The 27,346-nt window shown below is 38.7% G+C and overlaps 3 protein-coding genes across 3 annotated transcripts in view; 2 read left to right on the plus strand and 1 right to left on the minus strand.

Annotated features, from left to right (window-relative positions):
• Nucleotides 1-4,936, plus strand: part of LOC137196572 (heterogeneous nuclear ribonucleoprotein L-like) — a 62,028-nt gene extending 57,092 nt beyond the window's left edge. Inside the window, exon 14 of the mRNA XM_067609257.1 lies at nt 1,089-4,936. Coding sequence (XP_067465358.1) covers nt 1,089-1,144 — 56 coding nt within the window. The 3' untranslated portion in view covers nt 1,145-4,936. The remainder of the gene's footprint in view (nt 1-1,088) is intronic.
• A 2,516-nt stretch (nt 4,937-7,452) lies between these two features.
• cdk1 (cyclin dependent kinase 1) lies at nt 7,453-14,515 on the plus strand. The gene is made up of 8 exons (XM_067609259.1): nt 7,453-7,545; nt 8,191-8,233; nt 8,470-8,626; nt 8,837-8,960; nt 11,202-11,372; nt 11,558-11,721; nt 12,651-12,792; nt 14,183-14,515. Exons 2-8 carry the CDS (start codon nt 8,197-8,199, stop codon nt 14,297-14,299), a joined length of 912 nt encoding a protein of 303 aa, XP_067465360.1. The 5' UTR covers nt 7,453-7,545; nt 8,191-8,196; the 3' UTR covers nt 14,300-14,515.
• Nucleotides 14,516-15,583: 1,068 nt separating this feature from the next.
• Nucleotides 15,584-25,714, minus strand: ctu2 (cytosolic thiouridylase subunit 2 homolog (S. pombe)). Its single transcript, XM_067609258.1, has 16 exons — nt 25,397-25,714; nt 24,467-24,541; nt 24,171-24,249; nt 23,985-24,044; nt 23,149-23,209; nt 22,856-22,965; nt 22,412-22,653; nt 21,872-22,007; nt 21,519-21,650; nt 20,294-20,385; nt 20,018-20,115; nt 17,858-17,956; nt 17,159-17,288; nt 16,831-16,897; nt 16,540-16,598; nt 15,584-16,140 (listed from the first exon to the last, which is right to left on the minus strand). Exons 1-16 carry the CDS (start codon nt 25,450-25,452, stop codon nt 16,083-16,085), a joined length of 1,554 nt encoding a protein of 517 aa, XP_067465359.1. The 5' UTR covers nt 25,453-25,714; the 3' UTR covers nt 15,584-16,082.
• Nucleotides 25,715-27,346: the final 1,632 nt, after the last annotated feature.

Here is a 27,346-nt window from a genome sequence, read left to right on the forward strand (position 1 = left end):
TACACATAAACACATAACACATAACTGTTTATCATCTCAGATTTATAGCTTATTTCATTCACCCTTTTGAGATTTATTGAAAAAAAGAAAAAGACAAATTTCAGGTTGCATGAAAAGATGACTTTTGTGCACTGTGAGTGATAAATGAGTGCTGTGGCCATGCAGAGCACAACAATCTAAACTCTGTCAGGGATTTATTTCCCATCAACATTAGATTGTAGGACCAGCGTGTCAGGTTGGAGAAACAGAAGAGATGTAGATTGTTGTAGTGACTAGTGAATAAACGTTCTCTCTCCAGAGCAGTTAGTTAGTCGCTGGCCTACAGCAGTTCCTACCTTCACTTTATGCTGCATCATAAAAGAAAACAAAACTACAATAAAGTTCAAGTTATCCTATAATATAATTCAAGTTCAGCATCACATGTTGCCAACTGGTTCTGTAATTTAAATGAAAAATGCATTTAGTATGTTTGTTGCATGGTGCATATACTGTATATACATTATTTTGAGGTTTTGGAGGGAGGATATTGCAATTTTCAGTTGAAGGGTCAAAGAAAAATATTAATGAAGCAAGGCTCAGGTCCTAATTTCTTATAAAAATAAAATATTTTATACATTTAAAGATTTAGCCCCACTCCCCAGCCCTGTCATTTATGTACCTTCCCTAAAATGACATTTTACTGCTAAAAATAAACTTGTCACAAATATTACACTAACTACTAACAAATCTTAGTGTAAACTTCACTGGATAAGTGTCAATAACAACTATTAACAACAACACAAGTACAAGAAAAATATAGTTGATATGAGAAAAATAAGACAAATATAATTAAATGGAGCCTATAAAATGTATTACTATAATAAACTATACTGACCTATGATAAACATCAAATAAAGTAAGGCAAACCTGTATCATGAATGTCTGTGTAAACAGTCTAATTCATCAAGATGTATTGATTTATTTGATTTATGCTTTTTTTTAGCTGTACTCTTTTGGCTTTTCTGTAAACTACATATAAACACTGATAAGGCCCAGCTAATGTCTCAGTCAGGCTCTAATACGAAGCATGTTTGTGTGTATGTTTTCAGATGGCTCCAACCCATACACCCTGAAACTGTGTTTCTCCACTTCATCTCACCTCTAAAAACCTGCAAAGCAGGAGAAGAGGCTGCTGAGCGTGGTGATGACTGACCTCTGACCTGAGAGAGGGAGGACCAGTACAGAGAGGCAGACAGACAAGTTGAGAAGAGAGATGAACATACAGAAAATGAAAGAAGAGAATGAAGTAAAGACAGAGAGATGGCCTTTAAAGACGACAAAGAAGGTGGACAGAAAAGTGAAGACAGTCACTGTATACAAACTGAACATCAAACATACAAACATCATCCCTCCTTCCAATCACAACTCAACAAGCTGACAGACATGTGACTATCTGAGATACTACTAATAATATTCTAATATCTAAAATCAACAAAGGAAAGTGCTTAAACACAAGTTCTTATTTAGGGTTCATTAGTCCTACATTAACTCTCTAGTCCTGGCAGCAGCGAGGTTGAAGGACAGAGGTATCGCTCCACTATGTTGTCTGTAACTTCAGCCCAGAGTGAGATATATCAAATACGGACCCGGTCATGAAGTTTGCTGTGGATATTCCTGGTCCCCAGAGGACCAGACTGATCAGTCAAACTGATTTTGGTGACCCCTGTGATCTTTCTCCTGATGCCAGCATAAGGTTAAAAATTTCTGCCAACCAACATATTGGTCTATGACATGGTATCTGGAAAATTAATGGCAGGATTTTCATGAAATGTATTCATATTTATCAATTCCACCATCACCTGATATACAAAAGAAATATCAAACTCTAATTGGCAAATTGTCATGAAATTTACTGGACACATTCATGCTTCTCAGAAGATGACTGCTTTTCAGTTTCAGTTTTCAGTGATCTTCCCTTTAGCACTGCCCTCAGGCCAAAATATCAACTTTGCATACATAATATCTATCAACTTTGCATACATAATATCTAATAATGTAACTGGAAAGTTGCCGTTAATGTTGCCTAATCACATAATCACATTCATGCTCCCAAGTAGATGAACCCCTTTGATTTTCATGCTTCTCAGACCTTTTCTGCAGCACCACCCTTTAAGACAAATGTTCCATTTTTAAGTCCCACAATTGGTGAGTGTCTAAAAATAGCAAAATCATCGGTGTGTTATTTATTCTTTCTTTAGAAATGTGGGATGTAATGAAATTACAGCCTCAACGGCTTATTAGCAGGGCTTTAGACTTTTGGGTTGACAGCAGTGGCACTGGATGTTATTGTTAATACAAAAGTTTCTTGACAAAGAGCAACTGTGTCTAGAAAGCCAGAGTTAACAGACTGAGAGGGTGAAGCTAATTAAAAATAATGAGCAGGGTCAGTAGTCCATGTACCACTGGTTTTAAAGTTTCATCAGCCACAAAACTAATCACACTTACCTGAGTATTTCATTATTACAGCTTCCATTATTGCCTGAATAATGGAGTGCTGTTACATATAAAATACTGTCAAGTGGTATAGTGTATCTGGTAGGGTTTGTAGACTTTACTGTGACTTCTGCTAATTTAAAATACTTTTTTTTTTTTATCTCATCTGTGTTTTCACTATAATATTTTGAAATATTGCTAAAGGCTGAAAACTCATGATATATCTCTGTTACTCAGTATTGTGTATATACAATGTTATCTTTTATTTTATTTGTGTGGCAGTGGGTGCAAGGTATTTATGATACCAGTATAATATTATAGAGACTGTTTGTTTTTATTGATTTTTTGCCAACTCAGTCTGTAGATTATGTCTGTAGATTATTATATTATTTCCATCTGGCTGTTACAAAGTAAGGATATTCATAACACGCCCATCAGGATGGCCACACCAAACACAATGACATATAGCACTAACTTCAGTGCTGCAGGGCTGATTTCACCAGTTTACTCCTGTTATAGACTAGCAGCCTTTTTAATTTTGAGGATGGAATGCAAAGTATTTGGGGGACAAGAGTAGAATTACAGTGGATCTGATGATTCCTCTCTACACTCCTGCTCTCTGTGTTGTACTGTACATACCTGATGTAACGTTTGTTACTACATATAACACAGATAAATTACAACAATGCCATACAGTTATTTACTCTCCTCTAGGTTATTGTTGCGATAGTGTTTATGCTGGTGCTTGAATTATTACAAATCATTACTGTGTAGATACAGCTGGTGGACTTTTGGACAGAAAGTGAAAATCATAGTTTAAAGCAGCAAGATGTGTTCACAGTGAAGCAGTGACTTTGAGTTGGTGCATTTAGTGACACTCTAAAATCCACCATCTTGGATTCAATGAGATTCATTGTATTTTTCAAAACATCCATGTTTGATTATTGTTTGACAAATTTTAGAGGTACAAACATCCTTGAATGCAGAACCGAGGAAAGATTTCGAAATGGTCCCTTCTCAGAACAGCATTATCACATGATGAACTTAATAAAGATAAAAGGATTAGCAGTATAATGTAGTACTATATATCTATACACTCACCGGCCACTTCATGAGGTACATCTGTATAATCTAATGCAATCCAATATAACAGCTCTGCCATAAATTCTACTTTTACAAAGCTTATACATTTTCACTTTTTGTTGATATTGTCAGAAAGGTGATAATTCTACTTTGTGTTTATTACTGGGGTATTACTAATGGGGTGGACAAAATATTAGGAACAACACTCAATGTAAGCTTCATAAAAGTGGAATTTATGACAGAGTTGTTGTATGGGATTGCATTAGATTATACAGGTGTACCTAATGAAGGTGGCCAGTGAGTATATACATATACATATGTATATATATATACATATATATATATATATATACATATATATATATATACATAAAAGGTCAGAGTACAATCTAGAGGTGGCACTGGTGAATCAAAGGGACCTTTATTACAGACAGTTGAGGTTAATATTTTTAGGATTCGCCTTCATTAAAAATAGACTTCGCTTAACTCCAAACTCTGTATGTATCAGTTCTGTCTTTGTTGTACCCTTAGATCAGTGTCATGTCTGTGCAGAAAATGTTTACGCTCATTTCAAAGACATATATACCTATTTGCACTACGCATGGAAACTACTGGAATGATATATTAAAGGATAAGATTTTGCTTTGTCATATTAAACAGCATATTATTTTTTTCTCGCCATATTTCAGTTTGATAATCTAATGCTAATACAAGACTATTTGTGGATTTTGCATAAAATATGTGAATAAATAGGCTGTCTAACATTTGGATGATGTATGGAGGCACAGAGTATAACTGGATGATTGTAACATCCTGTATTTCATAGAGGACATGCAGATTTTACTCCTCCAAGCCTTCCTTTCATTACACCAAGATTTACCACACTTTTAGAGGAAGGTATGTTCTATGTAAATAATATGTAAATGAGGAAAAGGTGCAGAAAAGTTCCACAAATTACACCTATTTAGTCTATAGTTAAATTATTGCTCATTTAGATGTTGTGCAACAGTTTGATTAAACAGACACAAAGATGGTCGTATGTCTCTAGCACTTGAATCTTACTGTATTTCTAAATAGGTTTTATTTATGCTTTTTTAAGTTTTTTATGCCTTTAAGATGGTTTGATAAATGAGGGCCATTGTTATTCTGAGTTTTTGATCCAAGAACTGACAGTATGTGACAGATCCACAGGTATCGCCATTTTGATGCTGTATAAGTTTGATGTTGTTAATATACTGTAAGGTTAATTACTGACAAAACACTTGGAAAATACATAGAAACTATTGTTCCATTGATTTAAGAATCTCTGTGGTTGTAACTCAGATTTACATGTTCAAATAAAGTCGGGTTTGAGGCTGTAAGATCAGCAACACACAGCTCACCTCAGCTGTCTCACATGAGTCTCCATTCACAGCTAAACATGGTGTGTGTTCAAAAAGATGGTTGAAAGATGCATATGCATGCAAATGCTGTTGGTGCATTCAGTGACACCCAATATCCAACATTTTGGAATCCATCAGATTCAGTGTTCAGTGTTTTCACAACATCCACGTTTGATTATTGTTTGTCAGATTTTAGGAGCAAAGCAGGAGCATCCTTGAATGCAGCACCAAGGAAAGATTTCAAAACTCATCTCTGCTCAGATCTGCATTACCAAATGATGACATAACTTCAAATAAAGATAGGAGGAGTTGCAGTATAGTATAGTACAATATAGTAGACTAGTAGTATTGTAGGAGTATAGTTTGAACTTAAATATTTTTTACACAGATTATCCCACCTTGAAAAACTTTTTTGGTGTATTGCTGCTGTCTATAAGCTTAAAACTTACCTTGAAATGTTCCCATCTGTACTGTATAGATTACTGTGACAGTGCTGGTTATCCCAGTTTTAGCGTTTAATTTAAAATTAGAAGTTTAATTGTGACCTCATTGAGGTCAAACGTCAGCTCAGGTAGCACACAACACCTGGCTCAGTCCCAACTATGGTGCTTCTAATTTAACGAGGCTCTTCACCACCTCGCCACTGTAAACACCCAGTGACATGGACTGTAGTCCAGGAGGGACAAACAGGGAATAATGCCACAAGAAGCACAGTATTCTTTTTAGTATTGCTTCATAAGACACATTTAGTGCAGTATTGTATCATTGTATTAGGTACATTTTGGTCAATTACGGTATGTAAGACCTATACTTTTGAAGGTGCAAAACTGGAAAATAGTTGGCATTTATTGTGCAATTTGTCTTCAGGGTGCTAAAACATAACCTGATGCACCAGATGGTTTGTTACACAGAACACGTTACATGTTACATGTGATGTTGTGATGTTGTGATCTTGCAAATCCAGGTAAGCTAAAACATGCACAATCACTGATATTGTTGCTCAAGTTTGCTTTGAAACTTTCCTCCTTTACAAGGCAATTGTTAAGAAAGCTTTTTTGATACAGACACTAAGGCCACTAAGGGCATCTCCAGGATTAATAAACATTTTGGTGCCTAGACCTTGCAGAAAGGAGAACACCTAAACAAACAGTTTTTACACCTTTTTAGAAATATTTAGTGACTAACACTGATAGTCTGTTAAGTTCAAATCAGGTGATGTGCAAAACATATTTCCCATGTACAGAATTTACTTGGGCAGCCCACCTAAATAAATTTGTCCCAGCCCATGGTATATGATTTTTATTACTCTAGCTGTAGTGATTTTTTTCTTCAGTATTTTGCTATACTTTCTGAAAAGTTTTCCATAATTCACATTTACATCACAGCAGTTGTAATTTGACACAATTATGTCAAATCGGTACTTTTTACAGGCAGCACATATTGAGAGTGTTGACAGTCACTGTGGGAGATGAAGATGCTCATCCACACAACCTGGGGTCAAGTCCCTGATCTCTGAGCTTGACGATGAGCTTGGAGGGCATAATGGTATTAGATGCAGAAACGTAGTTAATGAACATCAGTGTTCCTCTGGTCCAGCTGGAAGAGGCCATTGTGGTGGGCTGGGGAAATGGTGTCATCTAACGACCTGTTTGACCTGTATGAAAACTGTAGTGGGAGTTTGGCAGAGAAAAGGTGATGTGAGTTTTGGCAGGCTGCTCAAAGCAATTTATGATAACAGAAGTAAGAGCTACTGATCAGTAGTCATTCAGGTAGAGAGCTTACCTTTACTTGAGGACCAGGATAACGGTGGTTGTCAGAAGTGAGAGTATATCTGTGAAGACATCTGCCAGCTGGTCTGCACACACTTTGGCCGGGATTACCATCAGGACCAGGACCCTTAGTGAGTTAATGTTGCTTTGGTTTTCTGTCTTTATTTTAAATGACTGAGTATCTATTACTGCACTGGTTATTATTTTGTATGCATTCAACAACAACATATCACATGATTTTCACAGAAGCCCCACCAAAGTTGCATGGGGGCTGTAGTTCTTGTATAAATACAAAATAATAAGGCATCTTAGCTAAAATAATGAGGTGTCCAAATGTTGTAGTACAGTACTTTTATCTTAGAATATGAGAAAAGAAAAAGCACTGTATTTTGTATCAGCTTTAAGTATGATGACAGAATTTGGCCTCTGCGACACTTTTGATTGAGCAATGAAAGCTTGGTCGTTCTCATTTTTAATCGAGATAATGCATGATTATGGATATTCCCATGCCATGCTATGTGCTGCGAAATCCCTCCAGTTGAAACATATTATGTTGTACCAGTTCAAACCCTTCTGAAAGAAGAAAGTAGTCTCTGCCTGGAAGACAAAACTCTGGAAAACAAACACCCGAAATACCTCGGCGCGTTCCTTCCCGCTCAACCCACATGACAGCCTCCTGTTCCCCGATTGGTGGTTTTGAAATACATCTTGTGCGCTCATTGGTCTGATTTGAAGTACTGCTGCACTGCGGTCAATTCAAAAGAGTCTGTCAGCATTCCAGCGGCAGTCTGTCTGTGGGCGCAGAGTACATAAGATACATACCGAGGCACTACAGCCAGGTAATTATTCTTCTGTTGTATTTATTTGTATTTATACATGTTGGGATACCAATTAAACGATTTGTCAATTTAATTCAAAACTTGGAGCATTCAGGCTAGACAAAAAGCGAACCAGCCTCACTAGAAAATCACGTAGCTGGCGTTGACGGGTTAGCATTAACGTTAGTCAAGCTAACATTAGCTAGTGAGCTTCTTGCTCATTCAGCATGAGGAAAACTTTAACGGTTGGGTTCGCTACAAGTTTGTATAATAGCCTTCTATTAACGATATTCCCATATCCATAACGAAAAAAGTAAAAGCTGTAATGTGTAAAATATAACTTAACTACAGTATTAAGTTGATATAATAATGTAACGTTAATCTGCCTTAACGTTACAGTTTGATATAAGTTACCAACTATAACGTTACCAGCTAACGATAGTATATCTACAAGCATATGATACATAACTACAAATGGTTGAATGAATAGTTACATGGTATGCCGAATTGAAGCTGTTACGTCAATGCAAGTTACGTTAGCCTTTCACAGCCTTGTTGTACTTTTAGGCCACATTTTACATTGTTAGAAAGAGTCAAGTTGAGTTAATGTAGCCACTATCACATCATATCACTCCTGACATGACAGCATGTTTTTCTTTCTCTCAGGCAATAATGGAAGACTACTTGAAAATAGAGAAAATTGGAGAAGGTTGGTATTAATGATTCCTTGTGTTCTAGTAAGTTATTTAAACTAATTCCTACAAATCTTATGAAGCTGAAATTATGGCAGGGTTGAGTATTAAGGAAAATCTCCATTGTCACATTGTTTTCACTATCCTTCCAGTGTAGTATTTTTGTGCAGCTTCTTTAATCAAACAAAAAAAAAACATATTTTATATGGGCTAGAATCACTATGGTATCTCATTCTTTGTGTTATTTTGGCAGGTACCTATGGGGTGGTGTATAAGGGCAGACACAAGGCCACAGGTCAGGTTGTGGCCATGAAGAAGATCCGTCTGGAGAGTGAGGAGGAGGGGGTTCCCAGCACAGCTGTCAGAGAGGTCTCTCTGCTTCAAGAGCTGAAACATCCCAATGTTGTACGGTACGCTCACTGTGTGTTACAGACTGGGATGTCTGCAAAACCTGACAGCTGAATGGTTTAAATTTCCAGTGTTCATTCATGCCAGCTGCTCACAGTACAAATATCCAGCTAAACACTTTACATACAACATGTGCGCAAATTATGAGCTATGAGGAAAAAGTATACATACATGAACTTGCCCTCTATTTGTGTGTGTTTGTGTGTATCCAGACTCCTGGATGTCCTGATGCAAGAGTCTCGTCTCTACCTCATCTTTGAGTTCCTGTCCATGGACCTGAAGAAGTACCTGGATTCCATCCCCTCTGGTCAATACATGGACCCTATGCTTGTCAAGGTAATTGTGATAAATCAATAGCTCTCAGCAGTTAATTTTAATGTCTCTGTTTATGTGTGACTTTTCTATTATTGCAGTTGAGAATTTTTATTTATTTATTTATTTTTTATTATGGTATCAGATAATAAATCTCAAGGAACATGGTGAACTAAAATGCTTGAACAGTAACACTAGACATGTACTTTTAAATTTCTGGGCTCATTTGTTGCTTTGTGGCAAATTGTATGATTTCAGCTCCTATTGGCTTTTTTTTCATAATTCATGCTTGACATAGTAACTTAACACACTTTCTGGCACATGAGTTTTCCAGTTTCACAGCAGTTAAAAGAATCAACTCTCAGAGCAAGTGTTGGATATATTTGTCACAAGTAAAACTCAAACTGTGAGTGGTGGGGGATAGCACCAGTTTTGATCGGTGGTACTGCTGATACTGACTTTTCATTAACAATAACTTCAATAATTTGAAGTCAGGCTGAAACAATTAGCTGTTTGATTGAATTAAATTTAAATACAAAAGTTAAAAAATACTGAAATTGACAACCATCTTTATCATCGACCATTGTGAGTCACCTATTATGAAGGTGGGTGTCAAGAAATAAATCAATGGAGAGGAGTCCCAGTTTTAAATATTCAACTTGAGCAAAAACTTTGCGAGTATCGCAGGGCTTTGCAGAGTGTTGTGTGGGGATAGACTGAGCCACTGCTTGTCAACAGACAGCTGTTGAGCACCCTGGAGCTCTGGAGGAAAAACATACGGAGTCACACCGAATTCTGTTCTGATCCGGAGCTCAGAGTTTTTAAACTTTTGGGATTAAAAAGTGGATTTATCTTCACTCTCACTTCTCAACCCGTCTGCAGCAGTGAGCCGTGGACATGCCGACTTCCACTGTCAGGTGTTAAAATGTAATTAGCCTCTTTTCATCCATGTGGAGAGGAAATATGCTTGAATATACCTCATGGGCGTACAGAAAGGAGAGGGGAAAAAGAAGACAGATTAGAGGGAAATAACAGAAAGAACCGGAGTTCCTGGTGAGTTTCAGTCAGAGGCTGAACTGAACACCCACACCGCAGACACAGTCAGTCCCTGCCGTTGCTTGCTAGCTTTCAGCTAACGTACAGTAATGTATTCTGGCTGTTTGGGGTGAATAAGCACAAATGATCCTGTGGTCAAACTTGCGCAAGTAACACGAAATGAAAATTTGCTTCACATTTGTGAACATACCACAAGGGCGTGTTTATTCAGTTGAATCGAACCCTCGGTGCAGTTCGTTTGGGCAGGTGTAATCACAGCAATCACACTCAGCTGTGCACCATAACAACCGAGACCTTGTTGCGAGGTGGTTGCGGTCCGGTTACAAACTCTGGTATGGTTCGTTTATGGTTTGAATATGATCCGACCCAACTGCAAGAAGCATTGCGCATTTTTTGGATTAAACCAGCTCTTGTAGCCAGCTGCACTGTGCCTTACATTCTTATGTTGTTATTATGTCCTTTTCAGCTGACTGGAAGCAGCATGTCGTCTTTGCATAGTGTGAACCAACCAATTGTTCTCTAGAAATTGCCTTGACGTGCATTCAAATGTGCCATTCTGCTCACATATGTTGGCTTGGTATATGGCCCAAACGATGTCCACAATTATGATGAAATGCCAATTCTGCCGATGGTCCATTTTGGATAGCTAACCCAGAAGAAAAACAAACTCCTCTCTTTGTCTGCCGACCAACCCCACAAAATTTCTGATCAATGAACAAAGTGACAGCTCCCACATGGCTTTTGTTGATATATTTTGGTTCACCTTGAAGTTTTACTGTGTGAAACCTAACTGAACCAAATGGAAAATGCAACAAAATAGCAACTCATCCACTGATTCGAACCAAAGCAAATGAACTATAGGTTTGAAAATACCCTAATTCCATTTGTAGTGTGTCTGTTAGTCAGTCAGCCCTAAAAGTGTTTCATTAGCTCAGTATAACCTGTAGGACTTTCTGATGGCTCACCATTGAGGAAATAAATTAATGACAAGTGAAAAAGAAAAGAAAATGCTTCAAGGATGAGGTCTTTCCTCTCCCTGGATAAATAGTATCTTAACAGGGTTGGTGTGAAAGTGAGTTTTATCTTTTAAAAAGTATTTTTCCAAAAACGGCCATTTGTCTTGTTCTGTTCATTCACAGTTTCACAACATTAAATATCTGTCCATCTCTGTGTTCATTCTCCTCCTCTCACCCATCACCACCTCTTTAGAGCTACCTTTACCAGATATTGGAGGGCATTTACTTCTGTCACTGTCGTCGAGTCCTCCACCGGGACCTGAAGCCCCAGAACCTCTTGATCGATAACAAGGGAGTTATCAAACTGGCAGACTTTGGGTTGGCTCGGGCCTTTGGTGTTCCTGTCAGAGTCTACACCCACGAGGTGAGAATCCATTCACACTCCACTGGGATTCATGTAGTAAACTGCACCCATACAGTGGTCAGGGGTATACCACTGACACTGAGTGAAAGCTGTATAAGGAGATATTTGATGAAACAAAAAACCTCTGAAATGACAGCTTAGCTTAATCAACCCTTGAATGTATGTATGTGTGTGTGTGTTTCTAGGTTGTAACCCTTTGGTACCGGGCTCCAGAGGTCCTCCTGGGTTCACCCCGGTATTCAACCCCTGTCGATGTTTGGAGCACTGGGACCATCTTTGCTGAGCTCGCCACCAAGAAGCCTCTGTTCCATGGAGACTCAGAGATAGACCAGCTGTTCAGGATCTTCAGGTAGATGCACCAGAGCATACCTACATGCACTTAGTGGAACTCTTGGCAGTTGTTCAACTCAAAATGTGAATTTAAAAGTAAAGTAAAGTTTAAAGTAAAGTGACAGTGTAAATGTAAAGTAGTGAAGTAGTTGTCAGTAGAGATCAGTAAACAAAGACGACAGCCTGTTTTCAGATTTCAAAATGGCCAAATCCAATCCAATCAGAAAAATCCTCTAATTCAGAGCACTTATATAAAGTAGACCAAAGACGAAAAATCCAGGCAGCACTTGCCTCCAGGCCATATGTCCCAACAAACTCCTCCCACTGAGCATTTTAACTGCTGAATCTAATTATTATCTAATACCTAAACCTAACTGTTTATGTTCATTTTATTCAGTATGAGAATCCATTTACAGACAGTGACATTGATGAACCATCCACAAGCTTATATTCCTTAATTATTCTGAGAGAGAAATCACATTGTTGCCCTAGATATTGAAGTCTAGTTTTGTCCATATTAATTTGTATATATAGCCATGAGTTGAATATCTGGTTATATTTGGCCAGGTGTCATTTCAAATCAATGAGCAGGACAGCTTTATGGTGATATTGAATTTACAGGCAGGATTTGGTGTCCAGTCAGCTACTTCCTTATTTTGTGAATGAAGTTGTTCACAAGTTGTAGTTACTGTTTCTGTGTGTTTGTGTTTGACCAATTAGCAACATTCAGCTTTACAAATTATGCCACAGAAGTACTACTTCCCAGAGCAGGTACTTTTTGAGACCTGGAGCTATTGTCTAGGAATTAAATGAAGGCCCTGGTTCCTCCAGTCAAAACACAGGTTTAGTTCCTTTGTTCCTCAAAAGGTTCCTGCAGGAGAAATGCCCTATAACTATCCTTCCCTGCAATTCCCTCTTTGAATCCCTCTCTTCATCTGATCTTTCCAGGACTCTGGGAACCCCAAACAATGATGTGTGGCCTGATGTGGAGAGCCTACCTGACTACAAAAACACCTTCCCTAAATGGAAGTCTGGCAACCTGTCATCAATGGTGAAAAACCTGGATAAAAATGGCCTGGACCTACTGGCGGTAAGAACAAGACCGGAATCATTTTAATCTTACTTCAGACTTTTCTGACTAATATAATGTGTTAAATAGCAATAACTGTCTACATAGAATCAAACATCTAGCATAATTACAAACACATCTTGTATGTACATAACAAGAATCAGATAAAATGATGCAGTTGCTTATTACCTTGTGTTTAAAACACAAGTGTATCCATGGAAACACAAGAATTAAACTCCAGTCTAATAAGACATTATGTTAGTGATGCACCTAATATTACTAACTACAGAAAGCAGGTTTCTTGTTCACATGAGAGTTAAGAAATCAGCTTTCTGGAGAAAACTGACTGTAACCTGCTTACTCAAGCACATGTACACACACTGATAATACAATCAATTCAATGAAAGCACCATGATGAATGATCATTTTAACACAACATGCATCTTAATCACTATAATAACATGATCTCAATTATTTTGACTCATTTATTTTATTTATTATTTTTATATTGTGAATAGGCTATATGTTTAGTAGTTTTCAGTAGGCTGTGGAAGTGCACTACAACATAGCTGTTGCTTTTTTATTTTGATCTATTATTTTTATATATTATTTAAATGTATAAATTTACATTTATTTTTTAAAATGTTTTTCAGTTAAATTATATTTAAATTTCAAGTAAATCCACTGTTAAGTTTTTTTTGTTGTTGTTTTTTAAAGTTCAATAAATGCATGATGTTTTCAAAGTCAGTGAGTAATCGTATTAAATAATCGTGATCTCAATATTGACCAAAATAATGGAGCAGCTCCACTCTACACACAGTGTGCCAGTTCACTGCTCTGCTCTGTTAACATCATTGTTTTGAGGGTAGTCACGCCGAGCCATGACTCAACTTTAGCTGACATGCTGTGAGTGTTTTTCCACTACACAGCACAGTAAAGTAAAATAAGTAGTTTACCTGTTGGAGGTGTGCTGGTCACCTGCAGCTCTTCATCAAACATCATCATCACTGGCTGTTTCTGCTTGTACTATTCCTCTAACTGATCCACTGAACAAAGAGCTCCAAATATCTCCATATCTTGTTGTGTTGTCCTCGGTGACGAACACGTTTCATTTCCTATACATTCTTCACAATAAAAGTGCCTATTCCCTAACCTACCTACCCAACAACTATTGTTGGTCATATGAACTAGTGTGGTGGTTGCAATTTAAACAGCTAGTCCTTTGAAAAGACTAGCTATGCTATGTTCATTATCAGCATTCAGATCCTTACCTCTCTCTTACCTCTGACTTACCTACAAACCTCTTATCAAGTCCTTAAGGTTGTCCTCCTGCACGTAAGATGAGTTGTAATCATCTTATAATGCTACACATAAAAATACTCTGAGTGACACTGTCTGTTCTCTCCTGTAGAAAATGTTGACCTACAATCCTCCCAAGAGGATCTCAGCACGCGAGGCCATGACTCACCCTTACTTTGATGACTTGGACAAATCCACCCTGCCTGCTGCCAGCATCAATAAAATCTAAAACACATTGACATGACATACAAACACATTCATAACTATTGTGAATTTATCATTCTGTAAATACTTGTGTGTGAAAATTGTTGTAGACCTTTTAGTAAAGTTTGTCTTTCAACATTCTTTTCAATAAAACTGCACTTTCTATCATTCTCAAAACTGAAAACCTAATGTTTTATTTCATTATTTTCTATTCAAAATATAAAGCTTGACATAAGTTGAACTCTGCAGTGTCTCTAAAGTTTGTTTTTTTTTCCTCTTTGTGATGCCTGTTGTGGATGGTGGATCATTTGTTATGGCCTGCACTGTCACCAGACCTCAGTGGCATGTTGCTCTCTACCACCATCATCAAAACATTAAATAAGAGAATATCTTTTGGAGGAATGTTGACAAACACAGGAGCTGTTCTGAAGTATATATGTGTATATAAAAATATAAAACATAGTGCTTTGTTTTCTACTGTGACATCAAGACTTGAACTGTAGAGCCCTCAGCTCCTCTGGAAAATGTACCACCATGAAAGTAGATTTGGTATGGTGCATATTCTATCAGGGACGCACTAAATACATTTGTAAAGTTAGAAGTGATAAAGAGCGGTATAAACTTTTTATAGACAATAGCATCAATGTTACTTCTATGTAATTATTAGAGACAGAAGAAACAGGCTTTATACTGTATTGTATTAACAGTCTAATGAATGACAGTTTGAATTGCACACAATTGTTTTTAATTCCTGAAAGGAATCAAGACAGTGAATGCTGCAGTATGATCGTTGTATGACGTCTTATTTACTGTTTCATACTTTAGCTTTGTTCTGAACAGCTGAATAAAAGACATATGAGAGCACAAATGTCTTATTTTCTACACTGTACATACTAGACTGCTCAATATGTTGAAAATGTTTAGTGTATCTCAGTCTGTAAAGGAAAACCAGAGATTGATTTTGGGCTACATCATGCTGCCAGAACAGCCTCAATGCACCGTGGCATTGATTACAAGTCTCTGGAACTCTCCTGGAGGGATGAACACCATTCTCCCAAAAGATATTCCCTCATTTGGTGTTTTGATGATGGTGGTGGAGAGCGCTGTCTAACACATTGGTCCAAAATCTCCCATAGGTGTTTAATTAGGTTGAGCTGTAAAAACCAACCAGTACCTGTCAGTATACCTTCTTTTACATGTGTGTTTTACAGCACAGGAGATACTGAGGTTCAACTGACCACATGGATTTCATTGATGAGACAGACTGTTTTAATAAGCCAAGAGGACAAAAAGAATACATGAAAGCAGGTTTCATTTAAAATGTAAAAGTTTATTAAAACAGCAGTTACAAATAAACAATGCAAGTCTGCAACTGTGATGTTATCTACTTCACAAGACACTGAATAGGTTCTGTTTAACACTTTATACTTCAAACCACAGTTTTTGCCAGTCTTTGGATTCCCAGATGACAGGATATGACAAGTGGAAAGTAGTAAAAATAGATATTTTAATAGTTATTTATCCAACAGCATGTGAATGTATGTATGTGATATTTTGAATGTTTGTTTGGTGTGTGTGTGTTATCCCTGTGATGGTGTACCCTGCCTCTCACCAGAGAGGTTCCAGCCCCCCACAACCCTGCACAGGAAACAGGGCTAGACAGAATGGATGGATGGTTTGGTGAAAATTAAACACATGTAAATGTATCTGTAAAGCATTTCTATTCTTATAGATCCTGCAGGATGAAATAAGCATAATTATGATGGAACTTTTTTTAAGAGTGGAGTGCTGCAGGTCAACTTTCAGCTTCAGCTCTCATCCCCATCATCCAGAAGGAACTCACTGATCTCCTCTTTCATCTGAGACCTAAACAACAACACCATTCAGTCATATTTCTGTCATTCTGACTTTCTGTAGGTGGCACTCTTAGTCAAATAACATTGTAAACTCGACAGTTTTAGTTTGAACAGACTAATCATTTAGTAAGTCCTTGACTTTTCCAATTATTAAAGGTCTGTAATGGTGGAGCTCTATGTTTCAGCACAATTAGATTTGCCACAAGTTGCTAGATGATTTGTGCTTCACTTTGGCATCAGAAGACAAAAAAAATAACATTATGGATGGTTTCAATTGTTTGTTTGGTACACAAAGCACAAGACTCTGGAAATGTTAAAAGCTCTATTTTATGCTATTTAACTGATCAGCGGTGAAGTAGATGTAATTCTTGTATGTGGATGTTTTAACTGAACCAAATAACCTGCTCACCTCCTTTGCCTCTTCTGAGCCTCTGACAGGATGTACTGAGGGAGACAATCCACTGAGGACTGGAAGAAAAAAAAAACAAAGAAAGGAGGACAGGCCAAGAGAAATGAGACTGGAGTGAAAAGAGCAGCAGCAGCTGAGAAACATCTTTAAAGAACATGGGACAACATACTGGATCAGACTCCTAAGTTTGTTACAAAAACTCAATAAGGTCATGATTTAGTTCGATTTTTGATGAAGTAGCTAAAAACAAAAACAAAGTTTGGATGGTATTTGGTGTGTGTGTTTACCCACCATGTCTTTGATGGTCAGCTGACAGCTGTAACACAACAGGCTCCTCACATCAGTTGTCTCTGCTACCCTGTAATATAACATCAATACACAACTCAGTACCAAACTCAGCATCCTACAGGAAAACTACAGTTTGTTACAGCTGTTTCTTACCATGTTGGATCTATTTTTACTGATGTTGCAATGTTTTGACTTCCCAGAAATGATTCTGGTGAAATGATGGCCACAACTACAAAAATAAGAGCTACAGTTTCCTTTAGTGTCAGTGTCAGTCCCTGATCAGATGACTGATGTAAAGAATCATCGCCTGATTAAATCACTGAACACTTACTTGGCAGAAGAACAGCAGCCTCCACCCTCTACTGTTCTCCCACAGTCCTCTCCTCCTCCTCCTCCTCCTCCTCCTCCTCCAGAGGAACAGCACTGTCCAGGGGGAGCAGTTGATTCTGACCGTACTGGAGCTTTATTGGAAACACAGGCAATTGATTGTATTAACTGCAAAGAATGTGAGCGTAGAAACCCAAACCCCCTGAACTGCCCCAGGATGGTCGACTTCTATTGTACTGCCTGGTGTTTTTCCCTCAACTACAGAGTACATGGAAACTTTCAAATGTCCACTATAAACATAACAGTTAAGTACTTCATTCAAATGATTTTAGAACTTGCAAGCTAAGCCTCAAAAGAAGCTTTAATACAAATCTGTATGTCCTGGATAAAGACAGAAATGCTAACCAATGCTAAAATGCTAAAAGAGCAAGTACAATACATATGCACTGATGTAAAATAACAACTATATAATAGTTATTTATAATGCAATATATATATGTTATAATAATAGATAATAATGCTAGTAAATATCCAGGTCTTTTTCTTTGTTTTTGTCATTATAAAAACAAACCTGTATCAACAAATAATGCTAAATCTCATCATCTGAGATCAAAAGTTCAACATTTTCCCTGACAAATGACTGCAGATTAACACATGCAACTTAAACCTACTGTTCCACAGTGACTGATGAAGTGTACTGTACCTGGGCTTTGTTTTGGAAAAGCTGTACTGTTAGCACCTAGATATTTAGTCTGGGAGAGCTGCTCTGAGATCAGTGTGGCCTGGAAGGCTGAAGCATTCTCTGAAAAGAGAAAGGAGAGAGAGTCATGATGAGACATTTGTTTAGGATTAAGAATGCTAGCATCCTCAGCAACCAATAGAAAAGTGTTGACTGCACGGCACACACTACCTGTTTTCACCAACAGCTCACTTTTTAAAGTAGAGTTTCAATGAAGAAAGAAAAAAGTGCTGAAAGTCTGTGACAGTTTCTCTCCACATCAGTGATCCAGACATCTGTGTGCATCGTGTCTTTAGTAGCATTGCTCAGAGATATTTAACTCTGCTGTTCACTAAACATCATTCTAAATGTTAAACCCATGAATGATTTATTTCCACTTTCTAGTCTCTGTCATCAGTTTATAGGCCTGCTACAAGCAAGTCGAGACAGCTGCTAGGTTCGTGGTGGAGATGACCAATGTCAACCGTCATGTGGCCTCACCACATCCCAGGACAGCGCCTCATGGCTTAGAGGTTGAGGGAGAAGTTGAACAGCTTGTGCCTCCCAGTAGCCGTAGCTTTATGGTCCAAAACACAAGGGCCCCCTCCACTTCTGGGGAGTAGGTGACCTACGTGTGTCACGTAGGTGACACGTTTGCATGTGTTTGTGGACTGATGTGAGGGCAAAGCGATCAGCCTTGCTCGTGCCCACTGCAGGATATACACACTTTCTACATGGCCTCTATGACAGAGGATTTGTCACTTGCACCTTGGGGGTGTTTGTGGAGGCTTTTGCAGCTGGTCAGGATAGCTTTGACTGCTTCACAGCCAGGAGCCATCTGCTTGTAAAATGTTTTCTACGGGGTGCCCACACGCGATGCTGAATTTTATATCAATGAAGATGGCACTTTCTTTTAGGCTTTTCCTCTGTCCAGAGAGGGTGAGATTTTCCTGTCTTGCCTGTGCATCCCACCTGCATGCTGTCAGTGAGAGTAGAGGTACACTGGAGCTGCGATCAAACCTGTCCTTTTTTCAACTGAGGCTCATCACTTCTCCCTTCAGTTTTAGGATTATTTGCCTGAGGAACTATTTTCCTCATGAGAAATAAGGGGAGAGATGTTTGCTGTTGCTGGGACAACACAGTGAACCTCTCTATCTGCTACAGACTGCAAGCCCAGGTGGCTCCATTGTCAACTCAGTGGCTGACTCCAGGGCTATGAGGCAACAGCCTGTACACCTCCGCTAGGTTTTGGGGCGCACTCCACCAGTAGTGTTTGTCAGTGTAAGATGTTTGCCTGGCTGTGTCTTGATCTTTCACATTCACTTTTGTGCGGTCATATCTCAGGGATATGACATCTGACTTGGTGTCCCACTCTGTGCTTGGGGTACTGTCTAGGTCCAAACCATGCCTTTTTGGTCATGTTCAGCTCCAGTCTGGAGTGTGTGGTTAGGCTGTGGGACTTCTAGTCTGGTGGTGCTCAATAGCGGGAGCACTTGGCCTCTTTCACCAGGTCAGCAGTTGGATCTGGATTGTTGTGTGCACAGATTCAGGCCCAACTGGGAGACATCCTCATCGGCCTTCACCTTCGCTGGTTACCAATAGTGAAGCCCATTGGAGGGCTCTGCATGTACTCATAGATTACTACTATTAACTACTATTTTAGATTTGTTTTGTCCTGTATGATGTTGACAGGAGCCAAAGTATGCCATATGACAAAACATCTTTTTATCTGCACCCGCCCCCAGCTGCATTTCTCCAACACAAGTCATTTTGTCTTCACTGGACATGTATGGTTAATTACATTGCTTTGAACTGCAGGTGGACAGTCTGTATGAAGAAATGTATTTATCGAATATATCCATATGACTAAAAGTAGGACGGTTAGAGAATCTTAATGTCAGTTTCCTTACTTTCGATTGATTGACAGTCCTAGTCTGTGCTGAACCGGGCCAAATATAGTACAGGTTTTATATTTAAATATGTAACATTAATCCTGTGGTTCCATATGATTTCTCATAAATCTAGTCATCATCTCAAATGTTAGACCTGTCATAATTAGATTTAAACAAAATAAATCAAATGTAAGGTCTTTTAAGACTTTTTAAAGGCAGTAGAAGCCCTGTCTCTTATCAGTCTAACACTCACCAACAGTAGTATCCAAGGCACACATACAGAGCAGACACCGGGCACAGGGGTCAGCAGTGGATGAACTCTTACATGCTGTCTGCAGCTTCTCACTGGTCCTACAGGACACATAGCAGCTTTTTAAGATAATTGCTGTTTTGAGCATGTGTGTGTGTAGAAAAGGTTAGTTATATTTTGGTAATAGTTAGAAAAAGCAGGTTACAGTTTAAAAGCACTCATATTCAGTACATTCAGCAGAATACAGGCATACTTACATGTTTCTGTAGTTGTACTGACCTGTAGATGGTGCTGACAGTAGAGGGGAAGTCTGCCTGCAGTTTAGTGACAAAGCTCTCTGTCAGACGCTGGATACTGGCCTTATCTGTTGTCTGTGGGACACAAACTTACACTGAATAAACAGTCTGAGGATATATATTGTGCTGACATCACAGTAGACTTGTCCATTTATATCAGTGTGCATGGACCGATGCAACAAGAGGGAAATATTTTATGTCTGTAAGATTACAAAATCTCAATCTTATTGTTTCCCAGTGGCACCATACCAAGCACAAATATTTCCCTCCAGCTCATGCTAATGTTTACATTACACTGTTCAGAGATGAGGTTCAAAACATCAAGCTGGGAGGAAATGTGAAGATTTGGTGCTCTAGCAGGATCAAGGGTCTGTCTCACAGAGCAGGATTACAGAGTTAGCTGGTTAACTTTGAGATTAACCCTGACTTTTAGGTCATACTGTTGCCATGGTAGTTAATGCTGCAGGCCAAACCTACCAGGAAAGATTTGTTCAGGATTAGAGATAAAAATATATGAAAGAACCACCTTCTGACCAGTCAGCTGTGAACAAAATTGAATCATAAGTCCTACGAGATCCTGGTGTGGACAAAGCACTGCATTCACATTCAAGTGACAACTCTAACAAAACATTGAGTGATGTGCTTACAAACCAGTAGGAAGACTTTGCTTTACATGACTATCTATCACACTGGAAACATACTAAATGACTGCAGTACAACCCGTGACCTGCTCTGGCTAGAGAGCAGGGCTTCCAGCCCCTGGAAGTCTACCTACCTTTGAAGTAATAGTATGTGTAGGAAGTGTTTACTGGATTGATGGGTGTTAACTGACAGGTGGTTGCTATTTGCTGCACCTCAGTTCTACCTAGGCCTGAGCTCCGTACATGAATGTTGGATTTTGTGACTCCAGTAACTGCCAGAGCACCAAACTGGCTGTCTCTGTCTATGGAGTTTTCATAATGAACGACATGCAACAATAGTTTCTTGGGAGTAGGTTAAATGTGTTTTTTTTTTTTTTGGGGGGGGGGGGGGTTGGAAGAGAGGGCTGTTGACAAATGGTATGGAATTATAAGGTTAAGTGCTGACTTATGAACACTGACCACAGCAGTAGTCTTTTCTCTTCATATTTTCGTTTACAATATCTGAGATCTTTGTTTCATCATTACCTTAGTTTTCTCTGTAGATGTACTGCTGCTGGTTCATCTTACCTTAGTGTCCAGGCCTGGTATGAAAACAGAAGGCACGTTGAACAGATGGTTGTAGTAAGCTATTTCTTTAGCAGAGTAGTCCCTCATTGGCCTCACTGATATTATGTCACCATACCGAGAGTCTGAGAAACCCTGCACACACACACACACACACACACACACACACACACACACACACACACACACACACACACACACACACAAAATTGACTTAACTGAGTAAAAAAATTGTTTTTTTACTAAGATTCTCTCCACAGAGAAGCAGTTTCCTCACAAATTCCATTTCATCTGATAAAGAAACATACATATATGTTTTTTAAAAAAAAGGGTATCATCTATACATACATACGCACCGTGTCTTGAGCCAGCTGTGCTCCTCTGCCCAGTGATATACTGGTGAGCAGTTTAACAGCCAGTCTGGTGCAGTTGTCTCCCAGCATCAGTTTACTGTAGCCTTCAGTACGAGCTGTGTGCACCAGCAGATGCTGCCTTTGAGGAAAACACAGAGTGGGCTCAGGGTTGTTTGATTGAGCTAATCTAAAAACATTGTAATCCTCCCCACAATAGTTCTCTATTGGCCTCCTTTCTGTATTCAGGCACCTAGTATTGACCATGTGGTTTCATGGAGAAAGGAGCAAATAATGTTCCCATGGGAAAAAACACAACACTTAGAAAATGGTCACTAGGGCTGCCTGGTGTGCAGTAAGTAGAAAAAGAATGAGAGCCAATGTCTCATCCTCAACCGCTTAATCAAAAACAGTAGATCAGAAGAGAGCGAGTGGTGTGTCACCCCAGTGGAACACCCATCTCACCCATCTAAATACAGACGTGCCACTGAGAGAGATGGGAGTCATGTACTGTAGATGAAATGCTACTGACAGCATGTGTCTGACCTTAAAGTGTTCAGTAGATCTTCTCTGGCTGTCAGCGTTTTAGCAGAGCCAATCAGCTGCTGCAGTAACCGTGTCTGGGACTCCTGGACGTTAGCTGGTAATGTTTCATCCTGTTTCTGTGGTGTCAAACATCTGCTGCTGTCGTTTTGAATGAAATGATCCACAGCTGCTTTGTAGCTGCTGGCTGGTCGCTCTGAGGGAGAGGGAGCTGTCACCACAACTGAACTGGGAAGGTCTAGAACCTGGGAGGTAGTTAGGGGACACATGTTGTTAATATGACAGCATTTAGTTCAGACATGTTCTGTGTTGAAGTGTTACTACAGGTTCAACCTCATCAGATTGCTGTTGTGACTTTTACATACAAGTGCCTCAGACATGACACCAACAGGTGAGACTACTTTTACATTTTTTTTACATTTAGATGTGTTTGGACTCCACACTGACCTGTTCCAGAGGCACAATGTGGAAGGGGAACCCAGTAGCTTTAAACACAGCCTGCAGCTCAGACACCGTCCTCTGTCTCTCCTCCACAGACTGACCTACAGCACCCCCCTCTGGAGACACACACACACACACACACACAAACACACACACACACACACACACACACACACACACACACACACACACACACACACACACACACACACACACACACACACAAAACTTTTTCAGATATGACAACATATCTCCGGGCATACATGAAAATGATTACACTCATTTAAGGATTCATTTACCATCAATGTAGACAATGCCAGGTATGAATCTCAACTTCTTGTGAGCATTCTGACTCAAACCCTGGTGGGAGGAAATGATGAAAGACAAGAAAACAAAGTTATACTACACCTACAAGGTTAGGCAGAATCAAGATTGATTAGAATATAAAGTACAATTTTGAGTAGCATTTTTATCATTTATTAGATCATTTAACATTTAGTGAAAAGGTTACTGGCTCTAATGCTCCATGCTGGCATTTCGGTGTTAAATGATACTCTCCTGCTGACATATGCCAATGATGTTTTGGATTTTGCAGCATGAACATTTCTACTCTCAGACCTCATTGTGTCTGCACTGTGGCTGTAACATCACCTGGTCTGCTGTTGACCAGTTATCTGAAATAAGTCCCTACAGGCTGCAGAGGTCCTTACAGCCCCAGTAAGAAGCTGGTTTTGGCTGGATGAAAGGTCACAGGGTCATTGCAGTCAAAAGAGTTCATCCTCTGGGGACCAACGGTATCCACAGAAACATTTTGTGAAAATCTTTCTAAAATGTATTTTAGATATCTTGAATGTATGTGCTCCTCACAATACATCATGAATATGCAAATTAGAGTTTGAGATACCTTGTGTGCAAATTCATGTAGTAAGTTAGGAGGATAGATTGTGAAATATCCTGTGTGCAAAGTGGAAATTTTGGCTGCCATGGATTATTCTGGCTTCTAAGTTCTTATTGCTTCCAGAAGCAGTTACCCCAGAGGACATTCTCCTATAACTCTTGGATTATTCCTTTAATAGTATGAGTTGTATGCTCTACTGAAAGAAGCATCACAGGGACTACATAGAGACAGGTAAACCTCTTGGACTTGACTGAGCATTGAGCAGGAAGAAGGACCTCCAGATACAGCCAGCAGCACCTACAACCACAGAAGACAAATGCATGCATCATTCTATGCCAACATCAAATTCATCAAACTAATCATAAACCTTTCATCATGCTGTGTGAAGAGAGAAATTTGTTATGTCAGAGAAATAACGTGCACCTTCTCTCCAGGGAAGATGATCCTGTTTTTGCCCAGCATGGCCCGGAACTTGTGAATGAAGTATTCTTTGAAACAGTCCCTAACAGCAAATACACAGACAAATAAAAACGTATGCCATCAGGATCATTTGAAAAGTTCCATACTCATATGAACAATCTACATATAGGTGCATGGCTGAAGATTCTTTGGGCTTGCAGTCGATTACCTCCCAGTGTGTTCGACCACTACAATCTGCTATAACATTATCCAACAGGTGCACAGTAGATAGCAGTTAACCAGAGTGATGCTTGTCTTACCTGCAGTATGTATCTCCTGCTCTGATCACCACGACTGCAGTCGCTTCTTTGCATCTGACACATTTCTTAGAAACACTAACAAATGGAGGAAAAATAGTCACCATGAGAACCACTGAATAATATTTATGCATGGAGGGCAAGTGTGTACTACAATACCACAACAGCCACATTACAACATTAATAGTGTGGGCTACTTTATCACCATGTCTTAAAGTTTTATCTAATGATTTTATTTATATTATTCTATTCCACAAACGTGTTTCTCACCATCTCAATTCATATTAAAAATCTAGAATATGCATGAGATGAGGTCTCACCACATTATAAATATATATATATATATATATAGAAAATTAAGAATGTTTCCTAAAAATCATTTTCAATCATTTCTCTTTAGTAATGAAGTCTTTAATCCATATTTATTTAAAGTCGACTTTAAAGAAGTGACTCAAGTTTACCAGTTGAATCTCAAATATCTCTGTTTAACATTAATTTCCTCCTCTGTTAATGCCTCCTGGAGCCAATATCAGGTAAATTTACCTTTTTCCTGGTGTGGACTGACTAAATCAAGACCAAGGCTGGATTACCACAAGGGCCAAGCAGGCAACTTCCCCCATTATCTCAGGGGTCCTCCATGTGGTGTTTGTATTCACCACTAAGCATATTATCAATTGAAATGACAGAGGTCTGTATTATTTCACTTTATAATGTGCTATTTATTGAATAGCACATACACATAACAGATTTGTGCTTAATCAGGTTACCACAAACTAATTATTAATGACTAACACAGTGCACAGAGAGTGGGATACACAGGGTCCTCATTGTTGGTAAATGTGGAAACGTTGTCTTATTATTATGATGATAGTTAATAACTTGAGGGCGGTTCTGTGGTCTCGTGATGGAGGTCGCCGTGACGTCATAACCTACCTGGGCACCTCCTGACGCTCCAGCTGATCGTGGTAGCCTTCATCCACCTGGCACATTGGGAAGATAGCTAACGAGCTGAGATAGTTGACAATGGTCTACTGGCGGATAGTTCACCAGGTCTGTTAGCCTGACTTGTTTACAACTTGTGGAACAGTGAAATCTTAAACAGCCTCGACTTTCTCTAAAATATCACCGACTGTGTTTTGTTCCGATATGTTGCCGTTAAAAACTGACTTAATTAACTTCAATCCTATAACAAACATGCCCAAGACAGTCGCGTGTGTATAAATCTTGGCCCTTTTTGATGACGTAGAAAATCTTCTTCTTTTTTTTCTTCCTCTAAACGAAATGGTGTATTACCGCCACCAACAGGTATGGAGTAAATTAGCCTCTGATTTTATGTAAAAGCCAACATACCGGTACTAAACAAAATAATACATTATTATTATTATTAAGAGAGATTGCTCATATCCTGTCAATGAAAATAGTTCTGAAATAAATAAGAAAAACACGTATCTCCTGAGTCTCTCTTATATCATCGGTCTAATTCAAATGAATCTCTATGGCTCTGAATCAGATCACCTCTCTTGGCATCAGATCTGGGGTAGTGATTCATTACATTTTGTTAATTTATTGAAAGTTTCTTCTTAATCACATAAACACACACAGCTTCCTGTACCGTGTTTTGACCAAAGATATTGTTTACCCTCTTCTGCTTCGTCCTGTACATCTCATCACACTCCTTTTGCCATCTTTCCTTCAGTCTGTGCTCAACTAGACGCTTCATTTCTGTGTTAATGTGCACTTTCATATCAACATAATTCTTTGGGGGTTTTAATAATAGAATAAAAAGAGAACCATCTGTCCCGTCATTTGAGTTCTCTGTAAAGTTGGTTGTATTTCAATCAGAATAGTATTATTTGAATGATTACATTGTTAAACTAGGCGATGAAGAACTTGAATCTGAGCAGACAAGGACTCTCAAAGGGTCTCATCAGTGCACTGTAAGGCTACCACACCTGCCACCATGTCCCCATATAAACTGGTAAACTTTCATTGATTCTTTAACCAATTTGAAGGTAACACTATTTCTACATAGATCTTTATTTATACAGAAAGATATAGGGGTCATACACTTTGTTTTTACATATTTAATCTTTACCAGGCTCAAACTTTATTGAAACATATATGTAAGTCATATGTAAACATATCCTTACAGGGGCGCTGCACTGATTTTAAACAGTATCAGTTTACTCATCATAGGGAGAACTCAGCCTGTAAAAACAGCTGAATAATGACTTCTGTGGTCTGGCAGGATGCTTCCGAACTCTGATGATGTCATAATGATGTCATCAGGGTTATCATGAAGACCACACATGTATAACAGAGAGCCTGTTTAAAAAACTGGGATAGAGCTTCATCAATGTGGGCAGTCTATGGTGTGACAAAAGAAGAAAGAAACTATGGAGTTGCATTGTTTGAAGTGTAGTGTTGTTTAGGCTTGACTAAAAGACTAAAACATTCAGGATATCTTGCTTCTACTGCATTAATTTGGACCACTAAGTCCCTCAACTTTATCACTTTGGTCAACTTTTGCCAGCTGTTTTTAAATGTGTTCTATAAATAAACTGACTTGTCTTTAGAGAAGTGTAATGGCCTGGTAAATCTGGAACTGGCTTAAAGATTTGAGAGAAAAATTAGCATCTACACTAAGTAGGCTTTGTAAAAATTTAAAATAAATATTAAATATTAACTCTTACAAATGGAAAATGTCATTTACCCTGGAGTATTCTATCAAATATGTTTAAAGGAGGTATATGAGTCTTCAGCAGTCTGAGTTAGTCGTATCAAGTGGATATATATCACATTTACAGTCTTTTTAGCATCAAATTCCCTCTTTGTCTTTCCTCAGACTGTGTTTCCTGTGGTGGACGTATAGTAACAAAAAGA

The sequence above is a fragment of the Thunnus thynnus genome, chromosome 14 (genome assembly GCF_963924715.1).
Source record: "Thunnus thynnus chromosome 14, fThuThy2.1, whole genome shotgun sequence".
In the NCBI taxonomy this organism is placed as follows: domain Eukaryota; kingdom Metazoa; phylum Chordata; class Actinopteri; order Scombriformes; family Scombridae; genus Thunnus; species Thunnus thynnus.